Raw genomic sequence first — 26,319 nt, forward strand, 5'->3', positions numbered from 1 at the left:
GTCGGTGCCTCTGTGGTCATCTTTTCGAGGGGCTCCCGGGGGTCCCCGAGCCCGAGGAAGCTCTTCCGGCCCCCAGCGGTAGCAAGCCCAGACCGGGAAGGGATCCGTACGGACTGCGGTTAGCTTATTACGTGCCAGGCGCTGTCCTGAGCGCTGGGGCAGCTGCAGCTGAGCGGGTTAGACCCAGCCCCAAATGGGGCTCCCGGTCTTCACCCCCATTTTACAGATGAGGGAACCGAGGCACAGAGAAGTGAAGTTTCTTGCCCAGGGTCACGCAGCAGACCGGGGGGGGGGGGGGCGGAGCGGGGATTAGAACCGAGCTCCTTCTGACCCGCAGGCCCGGGCTCTGTCCACGAGGCCTCGCTGCTTCTCGGTGCCACTGATGGATCGGCAGAGGCCCTGGCGCCCATCGGGAAGCGGGCGGGCGGGCGGAGCCGTGGGGATCGGAAGTGACACTGGAGGAGAGTTGGGGTGTTGCCTGTGGAAGGGGTGGGGGGGGGACAGCCATCTCTTCCCTCTGAGCGATTTATTTACGAGCAGCGCTTTCAACTCGGGTTTTCGTATTTGTCCGGCCCTCAGGAATAGACGCCGTGGACGTTTAATCATTTCAAGGCTGCCTCCGCCCCTCTTTTTTTTTGCACATGTGCACTTAGAACATTTTATTAGATTTTTAGTAATGCTCCCATTACTGCCACATCTGTGTTTTTCTCTTTCTCGTCCCCACTTAAAAAACGAAAGAGGACCAAGCCCTCCAGCAGGGCAGCGTCGAGGGGGGCCGAGTCAGCCAGGCCGGTCAAGACCGGGGGGCGGGGGGTTCCGGGGCCCGCAGCGGCCGCTCCTCCGGCCGGAGGGGATCTCGGGCTCCGGAATCCGGGAGGGTCCCGGACGCGGGAGACGGATGGGTTTCTGTCACACTTCTTCCCCCACCGAGCTCGAGAGTTTGACTGACCTCTCCAGGATTCGCACTCTGTTTACGGGAAGTTGAGAGGGACAGGGATTTTTTTTCTCCCCACCCCCCGAGAAAGTGTTGACCGCCTCCCCCGCCCTCCTGCCCTCCTCCTCCTCGGCCACCTCAGACGTTTCTCCGGTTCACGTATTGACTCGTTCGGGGCCCGCTTTTGCTGTTCCTGGTGGTATAGTTTCCCTCTGGCTTCCCTTGCGTGTGCCCAGCTGGCTCTGCCCGTCTCCCGAGTAGATCGGACGCTCCTGGCGGGCAGGGGCCGCGTCTCGTACCACCCGCTCCCGCACGCCTCGGTCAGGGCTCCGCACGCGGGAGGAGGGGTTCGATATCCTCGACCGAGCGAGCACGTGTCCAAGGGCTCCGGCACCGGGCCGCGCGCAGGTGCCGGGCGGGATCCTTGGCAGAGCTGAACCACCGACACTAGCGTGGGTCTGGGGTCCGGTTTGGTAAGGGGGGGGGTCGGTTTTTTTTTACCCCTTCTCTGGCCCCTGAGTCCGGGAAGGGCAGCCCGGAAAGGCTCGGAACTCAGGACCGCGCCTGGGGCGGAAGTACTCGTAATGATCACGGGGTTTGTCGAGCGCTTATTCTGTGCCAGTCACTGTACCGAGCGCTGGGTGGATACGAACAAATCGGGTTGGACACGGACCCCGCCCCACGTGGGGCTCACGGTCTCAATCACCGTGTTACGGATGAGGCGCAGAGAACCGAAGTGTCTTTCGCGAGGTCGCCCAGCGGACGAGTGGCGGAGCCGGGATTAGAATCCGTGGCCTTCCGATTCCCGGGCCACGTGACACGGCGTAGAGACAGGGCGCTCCGGTGCCGGGGCGGTGGGGATGAAATCGTGGGTCATTACTGGGAGATTAACGCCGACTCTTTTGTGTCTTTTCCCTCTCCCCCCATCCCGGCCCCGCTCCCTTCTCCCTAAGTTTTAGATGCCTCTTGATGTTCAATGGTAGCCCTGGGCCATAGCCGATCCGCCAGGTGTCCTCCACGTCTGCTTTTGAGGGTGCGAAAAGCGCTGGGCTCCCCGCTGCCCTGCCACCGAGGCCCGGTCCAGGAGTTTGGCTCCGCCCCGGCAGGAAACTGGCGTCCCACAGCTTCGGAGCGCCCATGGCAGCGATGTCATCCTTCCCCCCGCAGAGATATCACTACTTTTTAGTGCTGGACTTCGAGGCCACGTGCGACAAGCCGCAGATTCATCCTCAGGTAACGGCTTGGGAACCTCCTCTTGTCTCCTTGGCGTGCGGGACGGGTAACGGGAGGGTCGGGGGAGGCTTGGCTTGGTCTCGTCTCTCCCCTTGGAGCTGTGGGTTCTTCCCCGACCTCGGCCCCTCGCCCGCTCTCGTCCCCCAAGGGTCCGGCGCTCGCTTTCCTCGGGCTTTTTGCCCCCTCCTCGGCTGGGACGGGGGTTAGGGATTTGCTCCGGCTGGGACGCGGGGACACGGGGTGGGCCGAACCCCCGTCCCCCTGAAAGGCCAACGTTTCGCCCACCCACGGTTCCCCCCCCCCCCCGCCTCTCGGAAGGCCAGTCCTCTTCTGGTTACTGTTACGGGAGAAGTGGCACTGGGCCTCTCTCCCTGGCTCGCAACAAATCGGAAGAAAAATCCTTAAAAGACAAACCTATCCCACACGAGCTAAACTGCCCCAGACCACCTGCCCTCGGGCCAGCGGCGCCGGGGCGAGGGCGAGTCCGAATGGCCTGCGCACGGTGCCGTGGGCGGGCAGACTGCCTCCACGTGGCCTCCTGCCCGGGCTCTTGGGCTTCCGGGGCCTCTTCCTCCCTCAGGCGTGCCCGGCCCGTGGGGCCGCAACCCCGTCCGAGCTATAAACCGGTTCCGCCGGACCTCCGTGGCGTGGGTTTGGCGTGCACACGTTTTGCCGCAGAGCCCTGGCGCGCGTGTAGCTGGTTTCTGGCCAGCAGTAAAATGGCGCCTGAGCGGAATACAATTACCGTCGGCTTTGAGGAGCCTCGGCTTCAAGCCCTTGCCCCCGGGGCAGAAGCTTGCCTGAGGCCGGGGTAGAGCTACAGCTCATCTCCTCCTCCTCGTCCGCGTCCTTCTCCTCTCCCGGGGAGTCTCGTTTTCCTCAGTTGTTACGTGGGAGGAGAGGTACCCGTTGTCCCGATGCGGTTTGACTCCCGTCTCCCTCTGCCCCTATTTGATCGACAGCTCCTTGAAAGCAGGGAGGGGCGATACGAGTAACACTCTCTCGAGACCCTCCCGTGATGGTCCGCGACCAAGCGGGGCCTCAGATATTCGTGAGCGAATGAAATGCGGAGCTAAACGTCGGAGTGTGATGGAGGAGGATTGCGAGGGGTTTTTTTGTTCCGTTTTTTCTTCTTCCGAGTTGTGTTTGCCGTTGCTTAGTGTTGGGTAGTTCTGGGGGCCGGAGAGCTTGTGGTGACCCGGAAGCCCCATCCCATCGCTGCGGGAACATTCGGTGTTGGTGTTGAGCCACGGGTTGAGTCAGGCGAGAGTGAAAAAAGGCCCAAAGCTGTCGTCAGCCCCGCCTCGGGGAAAGAGAAGCGGATCGGGGCTTCCAGAGTCCTGTCTGGGGTCCTAGGAGACGTGTCCCCCACCCGCAGATCGACCGAGCCCCGATTCCGGGCTCCCCCGAGAGCCGGGACGCTCCGGGGCCCCCGTTTCGCCTCACCCCTGCCAGGTTCAGGGACCCCGAGACGTCTGCGGAAGGATGAGCCCCCCCCCCCCGGCCCCGAGGTTTCCGGGTCCGCCCAGGGTCCGTGGCGGGGTTTAGCGTCGGGCCGGTCGACGCGCCTCTCGGATCGAGAGAATGAGAGAGCCACCCGGGGGGGCTTTGGGAAGGGGTGGGTGGACGTCTGGAGAATTCCGAGTTGGGCCTCGGGCTTCCGGGCGTCCCCGGTGCACACGGCGCCTCGGATGAGTTTATGAGAAAGCGGCAGAGGCCGTGACGACGGCAACAACCAGATGCAAGGGGAACCTCTCCCCCGTCCCCCCCGGGCGGAGCGCCAGGAGGGAGGCGAGACCGGAGGCGGCGGCGGCCTCGCCGGCGGGCAGCCGGACCCCCTCCCCCGGGCTCGGCCCTCGCGAGAGCCCGGGGAGAGCGCGGGGCCGGCGGGTGGCAATCCCCTCCGGTCCCCGTCTCGCCGGTGGGCGGGCAGAAGCACTGCCGCTCTTCCGTCAGACCGGCAAATGAAATGCAAAACCGACGTTAATGCAACATTATGGTTGAGATTAAATGCACCCAAATCAGGAAATTCAAAGTTATGCCTCCCACAGCCACGGTAACTCAGCCTCCCCTGACACGTGCAGTATTTTGTGTTAGTGTGGAGGGTGTTATATGTTGAGACATTAAAGTTAAAACCGTAAGCAGAGCACAGAATGCTCGAAGGGGCTGAGTTATGACGACGGAGCCGTAAGTGTTCTTCCGCGCTCCTCCTGACTCCCGGAATTATTTCCCCCCGCCCGGCAGGCGAGTCATTTCCATTCCTCCCCGACCGCTTTCTCCCAAAGAGCAGACTCCCCAGCTCCCCGAGGGCCTCTCCTAGGCCCTCGGGGGCCATCCCGCGCAAGGCAGGTGATGACCGGGCCCCTCGGCCAACGGCGACCACTCGCCCGCTCTTTCCTTCGAGAGGGGCTGCTGACCGGTGCCTTCCCGGGCTCATCCGCGGTCTTTCCTTTCCATCCGGAGCGGGCGCCGGCACCTCCCCGCCACGTCCTTTCTCCGGTGCCCCCCGTAGGGTGTGGTCAGTTCTGACCTGCCGACCCCGGTGCCGGGGTAACCCCCTCTCCCTCCCCGACCGAGAGTTGAAGCCGATCTGAGACCCGTCGGGGTTTTAAGACGAGGAATGTGGAAATGGAGGCTGCGGGAGGTCCAGGGGTGCGGAGCGGGTGGTTCGGGGCGCGGAGGCCTCAGCCGGCCTCGCCTCGCATTCCCCGCTAAATCAGCCGTCTCCGGCGCGGTGGGGGCGGCCTCCGACTCCGAGGGGCCGGGGACCCCTCTCAGCGAGGAGGACGGCCGACGGGAGCGAAGCGGGGGAGGAAGCCACTTCCCGAGACGACTGTCGCCAACCTAGGGCCGTCAGAAGCGTCAAGGGCCGGGAAGAACGGGGGGTCCCGTTGCCCGGTTAGCCGCGGGAAGCCGTCGGGAGAATAAACCCGCCGATGACCCGCGGGTCCGACGTCGGCGACCGCGGAAGAGCGGAGAGATTCCGGGGGAATCTGGCGAGGCGAAGAAAAACAACTCGGTCGGCTAAGGAGTAATGAAGACCTTGATAAAAAGCTATTAATTAAAAGAAGACAGTGCAGAGGGGGAATTTACCGCTCCAGTGGCTGTTAGCTTTCAAATGGAAGAGGTGGGTTTTAATTGGTGCACGCAGGAGGTAGCCGGAGATTTAGAGTGGCGTGGATGAGTCTGGAAAACACTCCTCTGGCAACCAGACACTTAGCTGTCTTGGGGTAAACGCGGGGACGAACAAGGGGAGGGGGGATCCAGCCGATCCCCGGCAGCCCCCAGAGTACAGGAGTGCCAGATGTCTGCAGGAATCGCCATAAAATAATGTATATGTGTACTGTTGTATTGCCCAAGCGCCTAGTACAGTGCTCTGCACCCGGTAAGTGCTCACTAAGTATGAATGAGTTACCGTCCTCGCCCTGGGATCTCTCTCTAGCCCGACGGAAACCAACTGGCTCAGGGCTGGCAGAGGACAGAGCGATCGCATCGGACAGTTGGCACGGGCCTGGGAGTCGGGTTCCAATCTCCGCCCCGCCACTTGTCTGCGCGGCGACTTTGGGCAGGTCACTACACTTCTCTGGGCCTCAGTTCCCTCATCTGGAAAATGGGGGTTAGCACCGTGAGCCTCACTTGGGGCGTGAACCGCGTCCGACCCGATGAGCTAGTCGCTACCCCAACGCTCAGTACGGTGCCTGGCACGTGGTAAGGGCATAACAAGTACCATAGAAATAAAAAAGGGCAGGGGCCAGCCAGAGCAACAGCGTTCGGCTCGGATGATTGCGAGTGGATCCGTCGGGGACGGAGGGTGGGGCGGGTGATCAAAGACACAGCCCCGCGGCTGGGTGGAGTCCGGAGACAGCGGGGAAACCGGAATGTGGTTTCAGGGCGAGGCCCGGCGGCGTTCCGGGGAGGCCGGTCAGCGGCGAGAGTGAGCCGGGGGGGACGGCCCGTTGGGTCGGCCCGTCCCCGAGCGCGGGCCTCGGGCCTCGGGCCCGCGGCCGGCCGGGAAGATCTGCTCCCGGCCCGGCCCCGGCCCCGCGGCTCTTCTCCGATCGTCTTCCAATTTGTCCGTGAGAATGATTAATTAAGAGGCTGGAGGGACTGACTAATGAGGGAAGATTTATAAGCGCTGGATGGGGAGCTTGGTTAGCAATAACTGCAGTGACGGGGCCGTAAATTACAAATCCCTGAAAGGTGTGAACACGGAGGTAGGAGAGGGGGCACGTTGGGGAGGGACCAGGACGAGGAGAGAGGGGAGGAATGAAGTCAAGGGGAGGGCGGTTTAGGGGGAAAGGGAGGAAAAGCCACACTCTCCCTCCCCCGACCTCCACCCGCACGATCCGGATGACGTGGAGGGATTTGCACGCCGCCCCTTCCCCCTCGCGGACCCCGATGCCGCCGGTTTCAGAGAGCTCCGTTCTCCGAGGCTCGTCGGAAACGAGCCCTCCGCAGCGTGGATTAGGTTGCCATCTGGAAGCCGATTTTTTTTTTTCCCCCTCTTTAACTCTCCTCTTCCGGGTGTTCACGGGGCCTTTGAAACTCCTGCAGGCGTCCGTTTGTGCGACGGGGTCGGAAGCGGAGCTGTGAAAGTTGGGCCGCCGCCTAAAAGCCCGCGGGGACAGCGTTTCCAGATTGGCGCTGCAAAGCCGCCCGGCTCCGTGGCGGGGCAGAGGGGCCGGGCGGGGCCGGGTGGGTGAGCGGGTCCGGCGGGCGCCTGCTTCCCCCCAGCCCTCGGGCCCGGGCGGCGGCGCTTGATAATTAAAAGTTATGGTACCTGTTCGGCGCTTACTACGCGCCGGGCACTGTTCTCAGCGCTGGGATAGATACGAGTCGTTCGGGTTGGACACGTTCCCCGTCCCAGGTGGGGCTCCCGCTCTTAATCCCCATTTTCAGATGAGCTGACTGCAGCCTAGAGAAGTTTTAGTGACTTGCCCGAGGTCACACAGCAGGTAGGTGGCAGAGCCAGGATTAGAACCCAGGTCCTCCGGACTCCCAAGTCCACGCTGTGGGGGTCCCGGCCAGCTCGGGCCGTAGAAACTCCCCGTAAGGAAGATCCGCTGACCCTCCTTGGGTGTCTGAGCCCGGGCGGGTACCACCGTCCCTCCCGAGGGACCACAGCGGCACCTGCCTGGGCCGACTCCGGGCTCCGAGGCGAGTCGTTCGTAGGAGGAGCGGATTCGAGGGACAGAGACCCAGAGAGAGACGTGCCCCTCGGTGGCCGAGCCCCATGAAACGAGGGCGGGAAACCTCTGGGAGAGGTGGAGGGTGAGATCACGGTTCGCGGGGGCATCGCCCCCGGAGGCTTTGAGGCCCGTCTTGGAATTCTTGAGTTTGGGTTGGCGCCGGTGAGGGAAACCGGCCTCGTGTGAGAGTGGGGCTTTCGGTGCATGAACGTTCGGAGAAAGCTCACATTTTGGTCCTCTCCCCTACCTCCCGTCCACCACAGCAGACCCAGCCTCCGCCGGGTGCCGGGGCGGGCACGCTGTCGGTCTCCGCCGGGTGCCGGGGCGGGCACGCTCTCAGCCTCTTTAAGCAAGAGCCTCGGGCCTGGTGCCCGAGTCGGGGGGAGCGCAAGTAGGCGGTTATTGAGCCGTATCGTACGCGGTTGGCCAAAATGTGCGGCCTGCCGGATTTGTGGTACGGTTCCAGGTCAGGAGGTGATTTGGCCTGGCCAGATGGAAACCACTAGGAGATGGGTGCTGGTGGGGGAAGGTTGGGGTGGGCAGGAGGAGGTGAGATTTGTGGTGGACAAAGCCTGGTCACACTAGAAGAGGTGGTCCTGGCGATGCCTGACCCGGACCTTGTTTCTTTCATGGAGGGAGCGGGGCGGAGGGGGCAGGGTGGTGGGACGGGCCTCGGGTGGGCCCGGGGGCTGCAGGAGGGAGGCCGCCCGTGCCAGGATTCAGTCCCACCCCAAAACCTCCTTCAGACAGGAAAGGTTTCCTGCCGTCGGGGTCCAGCCCTCCAAGCGGCCACCTCCGACTCCCGACCTCGGGGCTGCCGCTCTGAGCCCTCGGGGGGGGGGGCCGGTTTCCCCAGCGGCCCCGAGTCCTCTCCCACCCCTCCCTCATCTGGTAGAGTTGACCGGGCGAGGCGTCGCCCAGGGTTTCGGGGAGAGTCCCGGCTGGGCCCTGGGTTCTGATGCCGGACCATCCTCTCTGTCACTCGCCGACCCCCGGCAAGTCCGCCTCTCCCCTGGCTAGCCGGGAATCTGGTGGGGGGGGGGGGGGGGGGCGGGGAGCGAGAGATTGTGAAAAGTTGGTAGGAAAACGTGTCTATCTCCAGCCAGTTGCCAACGAAGAGACGGCTGTTTTGTCCTGGTGTCCCAGGGCTCTTGGGAGGTGACGCTGGGACCCGGGCGGTTGTCCGCTGGGACGCAGGTCGGACACGTCCCGCACGGGGCTCACAGTCTTAATCCCATTTTACGGATGAGGTCACGGAACCCCAGATAAGCGAAGCGATTTGCCCCAGGCCGCCTGGTAGACAAGTGGCAGAGCCAGGATCAGAACCCAGGTCCTTATGACTCCCAGGCCCGTGGTCTATCCGCTAGGCCACGCTGCCTCTTCCTCCTGCTCGGGCTGTGAGCCCATGAGAGGCGGGGACTCTGTCCAACATAATTAACCTGTACCTTCCCCTGCGCTTAAAACAGTGTTTGACTCAGAGCGGACGCTTAACAGATACCATTAAAAAAAAAAATGTGGTCGTCGAGCGGTGCAGGCGACCAGGAGAGCGTAGTCACGGTCCGGGTGAAAAGATCGATGCGCGTGAGGCGGCCTGACAGCGCGAGGGATTTGGGAATCGATCGAGAGGATGGACCCAGCGGATCCCTGTACTAAGCACCGGAGAGATGACAGTCGAGTTAGGGGACCAGTATCCTGCCCTCGATGGTCTTCCAGGCCCAGTGGAAATAAGAGGAAGATGGGCGGGTCACGGAGGCCCCGGGCAACAGGACCACCCGTCTTCCAAGTTGGACCCCCAGGAAAGCGGAGAGCGTCAAAGCAGAAGGTCGGGCGGGCCCGGTCGTGTGTCGTTTCGGCCCAAGGTGGTGGCCGGGGGCGGGGGCGATTTACAGCCGTGGTAGAAACCGAGCCGTGGCCCCCCCCCCCCCACGCGGACGGACAACCGGAGAGCTACGTCTTTGAACTCGCCCGCGCCCAGTAACGTAGTTGGCGTGGAGTGCCGTGACCCTCCTTCGCTTCCGGTTTCGGTCGGGAGCGGCGGAACAAAGCGGTGGCGCGGCTTGTATCCCGTCCCTTCCTATTTTCATCGCCTTGAGGTTGGCGGCGGGGAGGGAGGGAGGGAGGGAGGAAAACATCAGCCCTTTAAACCTCCGCTCTCCCCCTCGACTTCCCCCCTCGCCCTCCCCCGAAACTTCGAAGCATCAGCCCTCATCTGTCAAAGTGTAAATCAGCAATTAAAACACAAACAGCCAAATGCCAAAGATGACCCGAAGCACAAAGCAACTGACAAACAAGTCCGGACAAATCGACGGATAATTTATAAGCATTGCCCTAAAATCTAATTATTTGGCAATTCGAATTTGCAGCCGGCCGGGGCTCTGCAATAAATTTAACCCGCCATAAATTATTTAGGGGCAGTCGATGGTGTAAATCAAAACCACGAGTGTTTGTTTAAGAAATAAGCGCCTTGTGCATAAAATGACTTTTTTTGAAGGGAAAAACCCGGTTGAACAAAACATGCCGGCCAGTGTGCTGTGAGAATCTTCGCTTCTCCGGAGGGCAGAAACACCCTGCTCGTGTTTTGCCTTTTAGGAAAAAAGTTTTGTCGTTTTCCTGATGCCGTTCGGTCAGGGAAGGCGGGGGAGAGAAGTAATCCTGTTGGGTCGGTTGGTTCTTTTTGCTCTGAATTTTGAGAGAGAAACTCTGGGTGTGTGTGAAAGAGAGAGAGAAAGAGTGAATTTTCCACAGTAGGTAAACACCGACTTGTAGAGGATTTTTATAAAGTGGACGACGGACCGTTCCCTGCCGAAATTAACTGGTTTTCCCGAAATCTTTTAGAAGCAACTTCAAGTCGCGACACTTTGGTTTTTCTCTCTCTCTCTCTTCTGGTAGAGCTCCAGAGGCATCCTCCCCGCCGCACCCACCGCCGCCAGCCACCCAACCCAGCCACGTTGAGCTTCTCGCGACACAGGCCGCGTCTTAAAAACTCATTTTCAGCCCACGGATCTGTCCTAAACAATCGATCGGTTATTGTGATTGAGCTCCTACTGTGCTCAGCGCCTGGGAGAGTACGGTTAGATCGGGAGATGCGATTCCCGCCGCCGAAGAGCTTACGGTCCGGTGGCGGGCGGAAGAAGCGGATCCCTTCGCTTCTCCGCTTCCCGTTCTCTGTTCTTGGCAGCCGGGGTTCTAGGAGAGGAGGGAGGTTCAGGAAAGGCAAACTTTAAAGCGGTGGCATTTTCAACTTCCTCTGAGACCCTGCCGATCTAATAATCTGAGTCCCGTGGCCTCCCGCTTCTTGCGGAATCGGGCGGGAGACGTCAGTGAGATCGAAACGATACGTACCGAGCGTTTCCCGCGCGCTTAGCGTGAGGTACTGTAGGGTTGGGAGACGTGCTCTCGAGGACCTTAAAAGTCTGCGAGGGACTGAGAGGGGAACCCCAAGCTAAGGGGATGATGCAGATAAGGATTGGGAATGTAGCGGGACAGGATTTTGCCAGATGCGTGAAAAAGGTGACAACCCAATATCGGCGGTAGAGCACGCGATAGCTTTTCCCCCTGAGGACGGAGCGTGAAAGTATTCATGTCGCCCCTGCTGCCCTCCGGCCCCCTCCAGTCGGGCGGGCTGGCCGTCTCGGATGAGCGGGACGGATATCTGCGGTGGCCCCCGACGAAGGGCCTTGGAGAGAAATGCTCCCGCCGGGGCGGGGGTGGGGGCGTGACCCTTTAAACGGGGTCGAGGGTCGGGGTGGGGGGAATGCGTGGTCAGCCCATCACGGCCGGGAAATGCCCCAGCAGGCGGGACTGAAGGCGTCAGAGGCCAGGTCGGTGCGGCACTAATCTTTACGCCCGAGGTCGTTTTTCACAGGCGTCGGGGCTCCCGCGTCCAGAGACGTGGGGGTCCGGCTCCCCTCCCTCCCCCGCGCCTCCGCGGGGTCGCGCTCGACCAGACGGCCGTCACTCAGCCTACCTGGAAATTGATTCTCAGGGCTGGGCATTTCCACAAGTGTCAGAGGGCTGGAATTAATGGACAGATTTTGGGAACAGATGGCGTCCGGCTTCTCCCGCCAGTGGGAGGCGGACGGGGCCCGAAAGAAACACGGGGCCCCGAGCCCAAGGGTCGGTCTTCCCGTCGAGTCCGGGCACGGAGCGGGCCCTTTGGGGAGGAGGGGAGTGCTTGCAACCATCTATTGCGGTTACTTTCGGAGCGCTTACCTGGTGCAGAGCGCTGTAAGAATTGCTCGGGAGAGTATAGTGCCGAGGAGTCGGTAGCCACGATCCCTGCCCGCGAGGAGCGTACGGTCTAGCGGGAGGAAGGGATCGTGGCTCCGAACTCCCTCACGCTCTCCCAAGCGCTCAGTCCGGTAAACCCGCTGTGGCAGGGAACGCGTCCGTTTATTATCGTATCGTAGTCTCCCGAGCACCTAGTACGGTGGTCGGTACAGGATGAGCGCTCGGTACGATCGCACGCTCTGTGCGTAGTAGGTGGTCAGTGAATACCTCTCCCTGATTTGATTCGATTGGGTCCGGAGGCTTCCCGGGAGCTTCTGCCGTCCTGCCCGCCAGAGGGTCGATCCGGGTCGGCGCGGGGCATCGTGACCCTCACCCTTCCGTACCCTTCGGCGGTTTCCGAGGTCTGTCCCGATCAGGCCGGGCTCCGGTGATGCGGGTGCGGGGACGTCTGCAAGCAGGACAGCTGCCCCACAGGAAACGCCGGGAGCCTCGCCGGTTTGGCGTTCGACCGCCCGGGCCCCGCCCGGCGGCCGATCGGAGAGCGCCCGGGCCCTCACCGTTTTATAAGAAACACTGACGCGATTCTAGATCTCTAATAACATCGCGGATCTCTTAAAGCAGACCGCGTCCTAGTAAAAAAGCGGAAAAAGATCAACCCTGAACCGTCGATTCTCGGCGAGAGAAGGTTTTGGGGGTTTTTTCGGGTGGGGGGAGGTCCTGTCGGTTTGATCGATATTTTTTTGTGGTTTTCTGTTTCCCGAGGAATGTCAGCTCCTAATTTCATAATGTATTACGGACTTAAGAAAATTGAATTTAATAAAAGCAAAAGATGAATTGCACCTTTAAAGGTCCCAAACACTTGTCTCTATTAGCGGGACAAACTGCCGGTCTCCGAACGCCGCTTCTCCGCAAATGAAAGTTGAAATGAAAAGTACAGCCGTGTCACAGGTTAAATTTCATTGTGGGGCCACGCTAACAACGTTAACGTGGGGCAGGCCGGCCTGTGCTCCTGTAGGTACCGATGCAGTCAACGGGGAGAGCTCTGACGCCGGGCTTTTGGGGGCGACCCCCCACCCCCCACCCCGGGCTGCGTTCAAGGGAGGGGAGGTGCTTCGGGAGGAAACCCTCCCGGATCTAAATTCACATCCCCATAGGGAACACGGGGCGGGTCCGGGGGTCCAGATCCCCTTGAGGGTGACCGATCTGAACATTTCGACGGCAGGGGCAGAGGCGGGGCGTGCCTTTATTTGATTTTATTTATTTTTTTAAGCAAAGCGGGTGCTCTTTCTCAGTGGGCGATGATGATATTTGTTAAGCCTTCTAACGCGCGTCTCTAGCACTGTTCCGAGGCGGTTAGAAGTCAGTGGGAAGCACCGTGGCCTGGTGGAAAAGCAGAGGCCTGGGAGTCGGAAGGACCTGGCTTCTGATGCCTCTCTGCCACTCGCTCGCTGTGTGGTCTCGGGCAAGTCACTTCTCCGTGCCTCAGTTTCCTCATAATGGAGATTCGATATCTGCACTCGCCTTTCTTTAAAAAATGGTATTAAGTGCTTACTAAGCGTCAGGCACTGTTCTAAGCACTGGGGTGGGTACAGGTTGATAGGGTAGGACCCAGTCCCCGTCCCCCATGGGGATCTTTCTCTGAATTGGAAGGGGAATTCATTCATTCATTAGTTCAGTCGTATTTATTGAGCGTCTACCGCGTGCGGAACACTGTATTAAACGCTTGGAAAGTACACTTGGGCGAGAAATACAGACAGTCCGTACCCAACGACGGGCTCACAGTCTAGAAGAGGGGAGACACTACGAAACAAAACCGGACGACAATGTGTATTGAATCCCCGGTTGACATTCCTACCGCATGTAGACGGGGGTTTACGTCCTATCCGACGAACTTGGGTCTACCCCGGTTCTTAGAGCGGTGTGTAACACACAGTAAGCGCTTAATAAATGCAATAATAATGATAATCAAGTGGGACACGGTCCCCGTCCAACCTGGAGCCCACGGTCTAAGTAGTAAGCGGAGATCTTCCGGCGGAAGGAAAGACAAGTCCAGGCCGGCGGACGACGGCCCCCCCGGACCGTCCCTCCGCCACCCGCACGACGGTTAAAGCCACGGATCGAGCCCCCGCGCCCCTTCCGCGTCGCCTCGGGTCTGTCGTAGAGTTCGAAGCGGATCTCGGGGGCCGGGGAGGCGGGGGGAGGGTGTAGAAAAGTTTTAGGCCCATCTTTCCCGATGTTAAAAGAGATTTACTATTTCCATTCCCCGCCTCGTTCTTTCCCCCTGTTGCGTTCAGATGTCACAGTCTTATTTGTTGCTTCACTACGACGTCCCTGGAGATGTATTTGATTTGGTTTTAATTTACTGTTGTTGGGAAAGCATCCTCCGTGGGGGGAGGGCCGTGCGCGTGTGTGTACGCCCACGCGTGCGTGTGCACGAAATATAACGTGTCCTGCTTATTGGGGCCACTTCTGGGGCAGAAGCCTCCCCTCCTTGCCTCTGCAGCGACCGCCTCTTCCACATGCTAATTTTACTCGGAGGAGCTTGCTTTTATTTATTTTTTTATTATTTCCTATTTGTCTCTTCCAGATGTTTTCAGGGCAGTGTTTTTTTTTTGGGGGGGGGTGTCGTAAACTAATTCCATTCATGTTTTAAAAATTTATGAAAGCGCTAATAAAAATGTCAGAGTGGTAAAAATGTTAGCTTTTCCTCTGCTTTGATTAAATTTTGCAAACTGTTTTTGAATATTAAAAAGCAATAATTTTTTTATTCTCTCTCCCTCTTTCTTCCCCCTCACTCTTCCTCTCCCCCCCCCTTCTCCTCCCCATCTCTCTCTCCCTCTCTCTGCGATTTGAGAGGTTTCTCGCGTAGATATCACTCAAAGGGCTCATTTACACACCAGAACCTGGTGCTGTGCATCTCTATTAAATAACGTAGACAAATTAATCTTTGAGACACCAAACAAATTGTCACCTCTTCCTCCTCCATTAAGTTTGAGTGGGATGGGAGGGGGTGGTGATGAAGGGGGTGGGGGGGGGCCGTCTCAGAGGGTGGGCAGGACCATCCAATGGATTTTATTGCTCTTTTTAGTACTCTGGTTTTTTTCTCCCCTCTCTCGGGGTTTTGAAAGCTTCGGTTTTCGTTTTGTTTTCTAATGAGCGTGCGACTCGTAACTGGGGCCGCTTAAACTTTCGGTTCCCAGACCCGGGCTTCGTGTGGATCGCCGATGATGCGCTGAGTTGGGTGTCGCCGTTGCCGAATCAATCGCTCTTCTCCTTCCAACGTGAACGGTTGCCGGGTAGAGAAGGGGCCTGGGGAATCGAATTGCCCCAGAGGCTTGATTCGGGGTGGGACTTGGGGGGAGAGGGGGAGATGGGGCAGCGGGGCTCCACTGGAGGCTCTGGAATACTGCCTTCACCAGCAGGGGGCGCCACGGGGCGTAATAATAATGATAGTAATAATAGTAATAATAATAACGATGGTATTTGTCAAGCGCTTACTATGTGCCAAGCACTCTTCTAATCGCTAGGGTAGATACAAGGTGATCGGGTTGTCCCACGTAGGGGCTCACAGTCTTAATCCCCATTTTACAGAGGAGGTAACCGAGGCACAGAGAAGTTGATGATGATGATGGCATTTGTTAAGCGCTTACTATGAGCAAAACACTGTTCTAAGCGCCGGGGGGGGATACAAGGTGATCAGGTTGTCCCACGTAGGGGCTCACAGCCTTAATCCCCATTTTACAGAGGAGGTAACCGAGGCACAGAGAAGTTGATGATGATGATGGCATTTGTTAAGCGCTTACTATGAGCAAAACACTGTTCTAAGCGCCGGGGGGGATACAAGGTGATCAGGTTGTCCCACGTGGAGCTTACAGTTTTAATCCCCATTTTCCAGAGGAGGTAACCGAGGCCCAGAGAAGCGAAGTGACTTGCCCACACTCACACAGCCGACAAGTGGCGGAGCCGGGATTAGAACCCACGACCTCCGACTCCCGAGCCCGGGCTCCTTCCGCTGAGCCACGCTGCTTCTCTACGGCACCCTCATGCCCGGCCCCCTTCCGCCCGGATCCCGGCTCCGGAAGAGCGTCCGGGGGCGTGAGTGTCGGTGCGGGCGAGTCCAGACAGCCGTAGCTAGTGAGCGCTTACCGGGTGCGGAGCATTGTGCCGAGCGCTCGGGAGGGTAAAGTATAACGGTCTGAGCCGCGTTTCCTGCCCACGACAAGCTTAGAGTCTAGAGGGGGAGACAGGCGTAAATATAAACAAATAAAATTACGGCCACGTGCGTAAGTGCTGTGGGGCCGGGAGGGGGGATGAATAAAGAGAGCAAGTCAGGGCGACAGAGAGAGGAGTGGAAGAAGGGGAAAGGACGTAGTCAGGGAAGCCCTCTCGGAGGAGATGCGCCTTCGGTAAGACCTTGAAGGGAAGGGAAGAGTGATTGTGGGACGTGAAGGGGCGACGCGTTTCAGGGCCAGAGGCAGGACGTGGGCGAGAGATCGGCGGCGAGGTAGGCGAGATGGAGGTACGGCGAGAAGGTCGGCATCGGAGGAGCCAGGCGTGCGGGCCGGGTCGTGGCGGGAGAGCAACGAGGCGAGGTAGGAGGGGGCAAGGGGATGGAGGGCTTCAAAACCGGTGGTGAGGAGGTGGCCCTCGGCCCCCGCGACCGTGTATCGGGGAGGTCACGCCCATCTCAGCTCACCTCTCCCCGCTCCCGTCCTCCAGTCCGCCCTCGAGATCTGCCTCCAGCAGGCTCTAGTCGACCGCGTTGCCCGTTCCGGGAGGAGGCCTCCCCCGGCGACCCTCCTAGCTGTTGGGATGATTTTTCATCGACGCATCAGCGGTGACTGCCTTCCCTCGGCTTAATTTTATTTTTTTTTTACCGGTCATCTCAACGGCTCATTTCTCCCTTCTCTCTTTGTTTCCGTGTGTGGATCTTTAGGAAATCATTGAATTCCCCATCCTGAAGCTGAACGGCCGGACAATGGAGATCGAGTCCACCTTTCACATGTATGTGCAGCCAGTCGTGCACCCTCAGCTTACCCCCTTCTGTACAGAGGTAAAGGAAGAAGGGAGGGTCCGGGTCCCGCGGGGTCCCTCGGGGACAGGGGCGGGCGGGAGGGTGGCCGGGTGGCCGGGCGTGGGTAGGAGAATCGGGGAGGGGACACTCGGGGGCCTTCCTGAGCCGGTCACCGTCCTCGCTGGACGCTTACCGATTTAGATGCCCCCGGACAATTTGCCACCGGGTGTGGGCGTTGAGCACGCGGCAAGATGGAAGCCGGGATGGAAGAAACCCGGCTCACAGGCTCTACCCCGGCCCTTCCGGTTTCTTGGGAGAGGAGCTCCATTTGCCCGAGGGTCGTTACGGTATAAAAGTGAGAAAAAAATAATGATGATATCTGTTAAGCACTTACTAGCTCCTCTGAGCGCTGGGGTGAACGCAGCTAATCAGGTTGGACACAGTCCCTGTCCCACGCGGGGCTCGCAGTCTTCATCCCCGTTTGACAGATGAGGTAGCTGAAGCCCAGAGAAGTGAGGTGGGTGACTTGTCAGGGTCACACAGAAGGCAAGTGGTGGAGCCAGGATTAGAACCCGGGTCCTCCTGACTCCCAGGCCTGGGCTTTATCCACTAGGCCGGGCTGCTTCTCTTAGGGTGCCTTTTTTCCTAGGAGCTTTCTCTCCGCTGGGGAGAGACCAGGAAATGGGCAGATGGCTTTGAAATACACCCGCTTCCCTCTCCCAGCCTTCCCCAGGGAAGGGGCGGGTGGGAGCGCTTTCAATCGGTCAGTGGTATCTATCGGGAACATACTGCGCGCGGAGCACTGCGCTAAGCAGCTGGGAGAGAGTACAGTAGAACACAGTCGGTTGACACGTCCCCTGCCCCCTCGTCAGGCCGATGCCCACCCCCAGACTCAGTGGGCGGTCTCCGGAGCGGGGGCTGGGCCAGCCCGGTTGAACGCGCTCTGCCTCGGAGGTGGTCTCTGGGTTTGCGGGGAGTCCCTCGCCCCGGAGTCCCGTGTGCGCATCCGGAGGGCGGGGCGTCTCGGCTCCCTGGAGCAGGTGCGGAAGGTTGGGGGTCTCCATAAAGTTTTTAAGAGATCCCCGAGATTGCGACTGGAGGAAGAAGGAGCGGTGAGTCAGCGGTGAGGTCACTCGAATGAATGAAAATTGAATTCACGTGGGGGCTCCCGGGAGTGGGTTTCCTTCCCCGGAGAGACCCCCGCAGCCCCCCAGATCTCCTTCCCTCCCGCTTCATCTCGCGGCCCGGCCCCCCCCCTTTCGGCCCCACACGAGAGCCAGCCGTGCTCGGGGGCTGTTGCGATTTTCTGAGCGGGTGGGCGCCCCCTCCTCACCCCCCGGCCGCCGAGACGGAATGGCGCTCCGTTCCCCGAGCCGGGAAGACCACTCCCTCCTGGCCCCCGATGCCCCTCGGTCGGGTCCCCGTCGCCTCAGCCGCCCCAGAGTCCCTCGGCGGCCGTGACGGATGGCCCGCCGGCCCGGGTTAACCGGTTCCGGTCGGCCCGGGGGCCCTGATTCGCCCTCGTCCGAGGCCCTGGCGTTGGGTCCCTCCCCCCCGCTTCTTTTCAGGGACCGACCGGGAGGCTTGGGTGAGGCGGGCGGGGTCGGGGACCCCGTCTTTTCCCGTATGTGTAATGAGCGTGTTATTAGTCTTGCCGGCCGCTTTGTCTCAGCTCCAATCGAGAGACCGCCCGGGGACATGGTTATACCAGAGATACATTCCTCACGTAGCCCTGGCCGTGCCTCACCTCCGTGGCTCTCTCTGTGCGCTCTCTCTCTCTCGACCAGCCTCCCCTCGCGCCCCCAAAATCAGCTGGCTCGCACAAAACCTCCGTCAGAACAGCTGCGGTGCCGAACCGAGCTCTTGGCCGACACGTCCCGAGCTTTTTTTTTTTTAAAAAGAAAAAATACCCATCTCGCTAAATGCCAGTAAAGGGCTTTGTCTTCAGCACCTGTATTTATAAAGGGTGAGATTTATTGGTCTCTTTGTCTAGGAAGAAAGACTGGGTCTGATTATCAGATTGCCCACCAGAGACAAGTGCTTATGTAATCAGCAAACTGTCTCGGGGTAGAAATACGATTGTGTTGCAGATAAACTCGGAAAGAAGAAAACTCCACACGCTGACACGACACCCGGCGGCGCGGCCCGCGCTCTCCCGCCTCGGCGGACCCCCGGGCGCGTCGGTAATCGGCCACGGCGCGATCGGGGTCGGAGGCTACCCGGCCCCCCTGCTCCTGGAAGAGAGGGAGTTAATCTGTAATCCCAGAGTACAAGCTTCGGGCGTCAGGGACCGCCAGTTCTCCCACTCGTACCCCTCAGAGTTTAAGTGGCTCAGGTCTCCGAGCTCCCTTTAGCCGCGGGGGTGAGACCTCCCCCCAAGATTTATACGACTTAGCTCTGCTCCGGCCCCTCTCGTCTCGGCGGGTTTGCGGCGCTGGGGCAGACGCGCGTCGGTCCCGGGAGGAAATAGCCGCCACCCGGGACCGGGATGACTCCCTTGGGGCGGGCCAGCGGGCCCGACTGAGGCGGGGCCGGGGGGAGGGCACGGCTCCCCGGGCGGCGGCCGGAGCGACGCCTTCTCGCGCGCCGGCCTCCGGCGCCCGGGACCGAAACCCGTCTTGGCCCCGAGGCCCCCGCCGGGGCTCCCGGGAAGGGCCGCTCCGTCTCCCCCCCCCCCCACCCCGGTCGGGGGCGGGCGGCGCTCCTTGAAGGGTGGAGGGGGGCGGCTCCGCGGAGAGGAGAGTGGCGATGGCGCCGCCGGTGGAGAGAGGTCTGCGGGCCCCCGCGGCGGGAAGGAGGGGCGGGGAGCGGCCCCGCCGGCGGCCGGCAGTTGTCCGGGAGCGGTGCCGGCCCTCCCGGCCGGTCAGCCTGCAGCACCACCTACAGGGCGGTGGCCCGGACCTCTCCGGCGGGCCCTCTGCCGGGCCCGGCGGACCCTCGGAGACCCAGACCGGCCCCCTCCCCTCTGGGAGCCGCGCTCGCGGAGACCGGGCCCCGCCTGAGGCCGCCGTGGCCACGTAGGCCGGACCCCCCCGGAGCCGAGGCGGCACTCCTCGGCGACCCCCCGGGAGCGGCGGGGGAGACCCTTCGGCCGAGGACGGTCGCGGAGACGCCGGTCCCGAGAGGTCGGTCGGTCAGCCGGGTCGATCGAGCGCACGCCGTGTGCGGAGCGCTGTGCTGAGCCGTGAGGAGAGTACACAGTAACGGTCCCGTTCCCCGCCCGCAGCGAGCCCGTCTGGCGGGGGGGGGGGACGGGACGGACGTGAATATTGATAAATTACTGATACGTACATAAGTGCCGTGGGGCGGGCAGGAGGGGGTGAATAAAGGGAGCAAGTCGGGGATGGAGAAGGGAGTAGAAGAAGAGAAAAAGAGGGCTGAATCAGGGAAGGCCTCTTGGAGGGGATGTGCCCTCGTTAAGGCTTTGAAGTGGGGGGGGAGAGTCATCGTCTGTGGGACGGGAGGAGGGAGGCTGTTCCGGGCTGGAGACGTGGGCGAGAGGTCAGCGGTGAGATCGGTGAGATGGACGAGATGGAGGCGCAGTGAGAAGGTTAGCGTCGGAGGAGCGAAGCGTGCGGGCCGGGCTGTAGTGGGAGAGCGGTGAGGGGAGGCGGGAAGAGGTAAGGTGACCGAGTGCTTAGAGCCAGCCGGTGAGGAGTTTCCGTTTGACGTTCACGTCGACGCCCCCCCCCGGGTAGGGCGGAGACTGAGGGGTTGGCGGTGCCCTCGTCTACGGCGGGCACCCCGCACCTCTCCCCGGCCCCCAGGAGGCGGGCTGCCCACGGAGGTGGCTCCCCCGAAGCCGGAGACCGGAGGGGGAGACGGTTCCGATGGCTCCCTGCGGACCCGGCCCCCCGGGGGGCCCGCCGAGAGGCGGCTTTGGCTCCCCTGGGCTCGTCCGAGGTCTCGGCGCGGGGCGGGGGGGGAGACCCCGTTGGTCTCGTCGGGGGTCGGGGCCAACTGGCCGGGGCTCCCCCCCAGCAGGGGAACGACCCGGGTGGGCACGCCGCGGGTTAAACCGGAGCCAAACGACAGCCCCGTTCATCTTTTTCATTTATTTCCCTTGTAGAGCGGGGGAAGTCTGCAGGCAGCAGCTGTTACCCAATTAAAATACAGATTAATATAAAAACAGTTTCTGGAATATAAAATAGAGTGGCCGTGTCCCCACACTTCCTTAAAATTCCAACTAATAATGACTTGATGAACTACAGAATCCCACCTAGAGGAACCCAGCTTTCTCAAAATGAAAATTTCTTCCCTAAAAGGTATATATTACCATTCCATGGAAGTCGCTAAGAGAAATAATCTTCCCACTTACAGCCAGCATATTCAGCCGGTCAGATATTTGGTATTCATTAAACGTAATTATAGTTTAATTGGAGTTTAATCTCTTTTTTCCCTCCCCTCTTTGAGGGGCGGGGGGACGTTTCAGTGTTAGAAACCAACCAGCCAGAGAGGAGGAGGAGTCGAGAGAAATGGGGTTGAGGGTGTGGGGGGCAGGGGTGGAGAGACCCCTCCGAGGATCTTGTCCCCCCCTTCCCAGCGCTTGGTACGGTGCCTGGCGCACAGTAAGCACTTAACAGATGCCACAGTTATTATTATCTGGTCTCTGGACCAGGCCGAATCATACTCACACAGCGGAGGGGTGGGAAAGGATGGGCTCTTGACGTGGCAAAGCGGGGGTCGGTTTGCGTCGGCAAAGACGGGCCGACCTCGGGATCCCAGCCGAGAGACGCTCGGCCCCGGGCACGAGCGAGCGGGGGCCTACGACCCTTGAATCTGCGCTCCGGCCCACCCTCAGATCGCCTCCGGGGTGGGGAACACTTGGCTTCCCCACCTCAGTTTCCCCAAGTGTGAAAGATGGCCACCGGGTTTTGAGCTGGCCCCCTTGGAAGAGAAGCTCTATAGCACCGGGGGGCGGGGACGGGGCTCAGCCGGTGTCAGAAGGCCTAGCGGTCCCCGGGCCCTCTGCCAGGCCTTCCTGGGAGTAGGGGTCTGTGGAGGGGCCGGGCTGGGGCAGGGGAGAGACGGGCGAGGTGGGACAGAGGAAAGGGAGGATTCGAGGGACCTGGGTTGGGGTGGGCACAGCCGGCCCTTGTCTGGCCAACCTCCCCGGGGGGCACCTGAACCGGAGAGGAAGAGACCGCTCCGCGTGGCACTCCGAGTCCCACGTGGAACGGGAGCCGTGTGCCCGGGCTGATTATCCGGACCTACCCTGCCGCTCAGCCCAGTTTTTCCAACACTTGGAAAGCAGAGTGGACTAGCGGGAAGAGCCCGGGCCCGGGAGTCGGAGGACCTGGGTTCTAATTCCTCCCCCTCCATATGCGTGCTGCGTGACCTTGGGCAAGCGACTCTGGTCCTCTGGGCCTCGGTTTCTTCATCTGTAAAATGGGGATCCAAGACCCGTTCTCCCTCCTCCTCGGACTTTAAGTCCCAGCGTGCTTCGGGGACCGCGTCCCACCCGATTACCTTATGACTGCCCCAGCGCTTAGAACGGCGCTTGGTAGATGGTCAGCACTTAACAGACACCGTCATTATAGGAGGCGGGTAACGCCTGCTGTAACAGTGAGAGTCGAAACACCTCAACTGGTCGGTGTACGGGGAGGACACGGGATAAGCAGATGTATGCAAATGCACGTGTCTTCACCCGTGACAGTATTTATTTGGAATTTCCGAGACGTCTTCTGCCTCCGCTCCAAGTGAGCGATCTGGCTTCAAAGGGAGAGGAGCGGGTAGCCGGGCTGGTGGGGTCGAGGGGCCTCCCCCATCCCTCGGGATTGGCTCCAAGCCGGGCGGGAAGCCTTAGGGGCCGGAGAAGGCGGCGGAGCGAAGCGGGGGGCGGGTCGCCCCCTCGTTTGGCCGAGAAGCCCCCAAGGGCTCGCTGCCGGGTGAGACCGAGGGCGGGAGCGGCTCCTCCCCGAGCCTCAGCGGCCTTGCACGCCCGCGCGGGGACCAACACACCTGCGTTTGTGTGCGTGTTTCTGTCGTTGCAGCTCACCGGCATCGTCCAGGGCACGGTGGACGGCCAGCCGAGCCTACAGCAAGTGCTCCAGGTAGGTCGAGCGACCTCCGCTTCCCTCCCTCCGCCCTCCCCTCACCCCCACCCCTCCCTCTCCCCTCCCCTACTCCCTCCCTCTGCAGGATCGAACCGCGTCATTTGACTCTGATTACGGCTTCATTAGAATAACATTTGCTGTCACGTTGGGTGACATGCCGTTGAGAGTATTGAACCACTCATCTGTCATCTCCAGCTGCTCATGTCAGGGTTCCTGACAAGATGTCCAAACTCCTGCCAGAGCACAGTCGAAAAGGTGATCTCGGGGCCCTCCCCTCCCCCCCTCCCCCTCCCCTGCCATCTCCCACCCCACCGCATCCTCCCCCAGCCGGCTTTTAAAGCGCCAGGACGTGGCTTCTTCGGGCCATCTCGTACGTGAGCCCCCCTCCCGTAATCTCCTCGAGATCCCAGCTCCTTAGAAGACGTCTCGGTGAAGAATCGGGGAGTCCTGACCGTTAAATCTAGACCGTGAGCCCCAGGTGGGGCGGAGACCGTGTCCAACCTCATTATCTTGTATCTATCACTTAGTAATAATAATAATAATCGTGGTATTTAAGTGCTGCTTAAGTACCAAGCCCCGTTCTGGGCGCCGGGGTAGCTACAAGGTAATCGGGTTGGACGCGGTCCCCGTCCCACCTGGGGCTCTCGGTCTTAATCGCCATTTTACAAATAAGGTAGCCGAGGCACGGGGAAGTGGTGACTCGCCCAAGGTCACGCGGCAGACATAATAATAATAATAATGTTGGTATTTGTTAAGCGCTTTCAATGTGCAGAGCACTGTTCTGAGCGCTGGGGGTAGATACAGGGTAATCGGGTTGTCCCACGTGAGGCTCCCACTTAATCCTCATTTTACAAATGGGGTAACAGAGGCACAGAGAAGCGAAGTGACTTGCCCACAGTCACGCGGCTGACAAGTGGCAGAGCGGGATTCGAACCATGACCTCGGGCTCCCAAGCCCAGGCTCTTTCCACTCAGGACATGTGGCAGAGCCAGGATTAGAACCCACAACTGTCTTCTCCCCACTGAGATTTTGAGGGATTCGACCTTCTCGGCCCCGGGGGTCCCGCTTGCGGAATCCTGACCTGCGGCACGTTCTGCCGTTCGGCCTTGAGCTCCGCCTGGGCCCCGCCGGGGCGTCGAAGAACAGCCGCGGAGCAGCGGATCTCTCGGTCTGCGGGCAGAGAGCCCCGTCCCCCACGTCCTCTCCCTTCGAGAAGGGGCGGTGGCTGGAGGCCGAGGGTCAGGTCACGCCCGCCGCTGGCCAGGTGCAGTCAGGGCCTACACGGTGGGCACAGGCCGCACTCGGAGGAGAGAGCAGTCGCTGGGAGAATCTGGCTCTCGCCACCACGGACGAGGGACGGGGTGGGCTTTCCGAGAAGTGGACACTGCCAGAGAAGCTGAACGGTGGAGGGGTTGGCCGGTGGTGCCAACTGGGGGAAGGAATGGATTGAAAGTCACCCATCCCCCAGAGAATAAATATGAGTTGGGGGCTTGTCTCCTCCAACCGCATCCCCCCTACCCAGTTGTCCCACGGCAGGACCCCGGGGGTCCTCCGCTCACGCGCTCAGATCCGTACCCTTTAAGCTCCGGAAAGTCACCCCTCCCTCTCCCCCACGGCCCTCATGTCCGTAGCCATAATTTATTTCAGTGACCGTCTCCCCCTCTAGATTGAAGTGCTCTTTGTGGGCAGGGATCAGGTCTACCGACTCGGGGGGGGGGGGTTTACCCTCCCAGGCGCTCAGTACAGCGCTCTGCATTCCGTAAGCGCTCAGTCAACCCCACCGGATGATCGACTGGGGGGCCGACTGCCTCCCCTCTGGGTTTCTAAGGAAACTCTCCCAAAGGGCCAGTGGGCTCACGGGGAGAGGTTGAGAGCCCAGAGGGAGGAGCCGCCCCCACCGGATGAGATCACGGTTTTCTCCCGCTCCGATCACAAGCGGCTTATCTGCAACTCGACCGGCCCTCTGCCCGTTTCGGGATCTCATCTCCGTCCTCTTGTGTTCCTTTCAGAGGGTCGACGAGTGGATGGCGAAGGAAGGACTCTTAGATCCCAGCGTCAAGTCAATTTTTGTCACCTGCGGGGACTGGGACTTGAAAGTGATGTGAGTAAGAGGGGCGTCCGGGGGTCTCTTGGGGGGCGGGTTCTGTCTCTCGGCTGAGGGACCCCAGGGGTCCCCTAAATATCATTCCCCTCTTCGTCTCCAGTTCTTGAAAAAAACCAAAAACAAAGCAGCGACCGCACGATTCAGACGCGGGAACGCTCAGTTCTCTCCCTCCTCCGGCGAGAATGTAAGCTCCTGGAGGGCAGGGGTCTTGTCTTCTACCTCTTGTTCTCCCCCAAGTGCTCCTTTTAACGGTAGCACCTAAATCCATTATGCGACTGATTGGTTGGTTCTATTATAATGTGGGGGTTTTGTTCCAGAAGAACCCTGGGTTAAGGAAAGCACGCTGTGGAACAGACCCCTCGACTGTCACCGTCCACAGTTCATTCGGTCGTATTTATTGAGCGCTTACTATGTGCAGAGCACTGTACTTAAGCGCTTGAGAGAGTACAGTATAGCATTAAGCAGGCCCCTTCCCTGGCCACAACGAGCTTCCGGTCTAGAAGGGGAAACGGACATTAATAGAAACAAATTAGGGATATGGATATAAGTGCTGTAGGGCTTTTGGGGGGCGGAGGGGGGGGGTGAATAAAGGGAGCAAATTAGGGTGACCTAGCAGGGAGTGGGAGAAAAGGAAACGAGGTTCTTAGTCAGGGAAGGCCCCTTGGAGGAGATTCGCCTTCGATAAGGCTTTGAATTTGGGGAGAGTGATTGTCAGAGATAAAGGGGGGGGCCTTCCAGATCAGAGGCGGGGAGAGGTTGGCGGAGAGGTCCGGGGTTGGTACTGAAAGAGTGAAGTGTGCGGGCCGGGTTGTAATAGGAGAGCGGCCAGGTGAGATAGGAGGGGACAAGCCGATTGACTGCTTCGAAGCCAATGGTAAGGAGTTTCTGTTTGATGTGGAGGTGGATGGGCAACCGCCGGAGGTTCTTGAAGAGTGGGGACACGTGGACTGCACGTATCTGTAGAAAAATGTTTGGGGAAGTAGAGCGAAGTACGGACTGGAGTCTGGAGCCGCAGGAGGCAGAGTCAGGAGGCAGATCAAGTAATCGAGGTGACTGAGAGAAGAGACGGGCGGGCGACGGACGACTTCTGGCGGGAGACCGGAGGCCGGTCAGGAGCTGGTGGCCCCCTCTCGGCCGAAGATACTAAAATTCCGCTTTCCAGTGAGGTCCCGACTAGAGGAGGGTGACCCTCTTGGTTTTCTGCAGGAGCAACCCCGGAGAGGCCGCCGGGACTCCCGAGGCCGATTTCCTTCTGGCCCGAGGACAGGGCGGTCCCGGGGAGCGGGAGAGGAGAGCCGTTTCCGGGCGGGCGGCGGGGAGGTCCCCAGTGGGCTGGGCCCAGGGGCGGCTCCTTCCCTGTCCCCGCAGCGTGCCCTCTCCACCCGCCGTCTCCCGCGCTCGTCCATCCCGGACAGAGGAGGAAACCCCTTCCGTCCAGACTGTAAGCTCGCTGCGGGCAGAGAATGGGTAGAACGGGTCTGTTTATCCTGATACCGTGTTCTCCCAGGCGCCTAGTACAGGGCCCCGCACACAGTAAGCCCTCAATAAATTCGACTGAC

General features: G+C 60.4%; 1 protein-coding gene across 4 annotated transcripts in view; it reads left to right on the forward strand.

Moving 5' to 3' along the window:
- Positions 1-26,319, forward strand: part of ERI3 (ERI1 exoribonuclease family member 3) — a 145,994-nt gene that overhangs the window by 12,562 nt on the left and 107,113 nt on the right. For 3 of the 4 annotated variants that reach the window (XM_029083467.2, XM_029083469.2, XM_029083468.2), the window contains exons 2-5: positions 1,888-2,167; positions 16,523-16,639; positions 22,594-22,653; positions 24,666-24,757. In XM_029083467.2, coding sequence (XP_028939300.1) covers positions 2,072-2,167; positions 16,523-16,639; positions 22,594-22,653; positions 24,666-24,757 — 365 coding nt within the window. In that variant the 5' untranslated portion in view covers positions 1,888-2,071. The remainder of the gene's footprint in view (positions 1-1,887; positions 2,168-16,522; positions 16,640-22,593; positions 22,654-24,665; positions 24,758-26,319) is intronic. The other variant, XM_029083470.1, reaches the window with a different exon arrangement.

This window comes from Ornithorhynchus anatinus, chromosome 18 (assembly GCF_004115215.2).
Source record: "Ornithorhynchus anatinus isolate Pmale09 chromosome 18, mOrnAna1.pri.v4, whole genome shotgun sequence".
NCBI lineage: Eukaryota > Metazoa > Chordata > Mammalia > Monotremata > Ornithorhynchidae > Ornithorhynchus > Ornithorhynchus anatinus.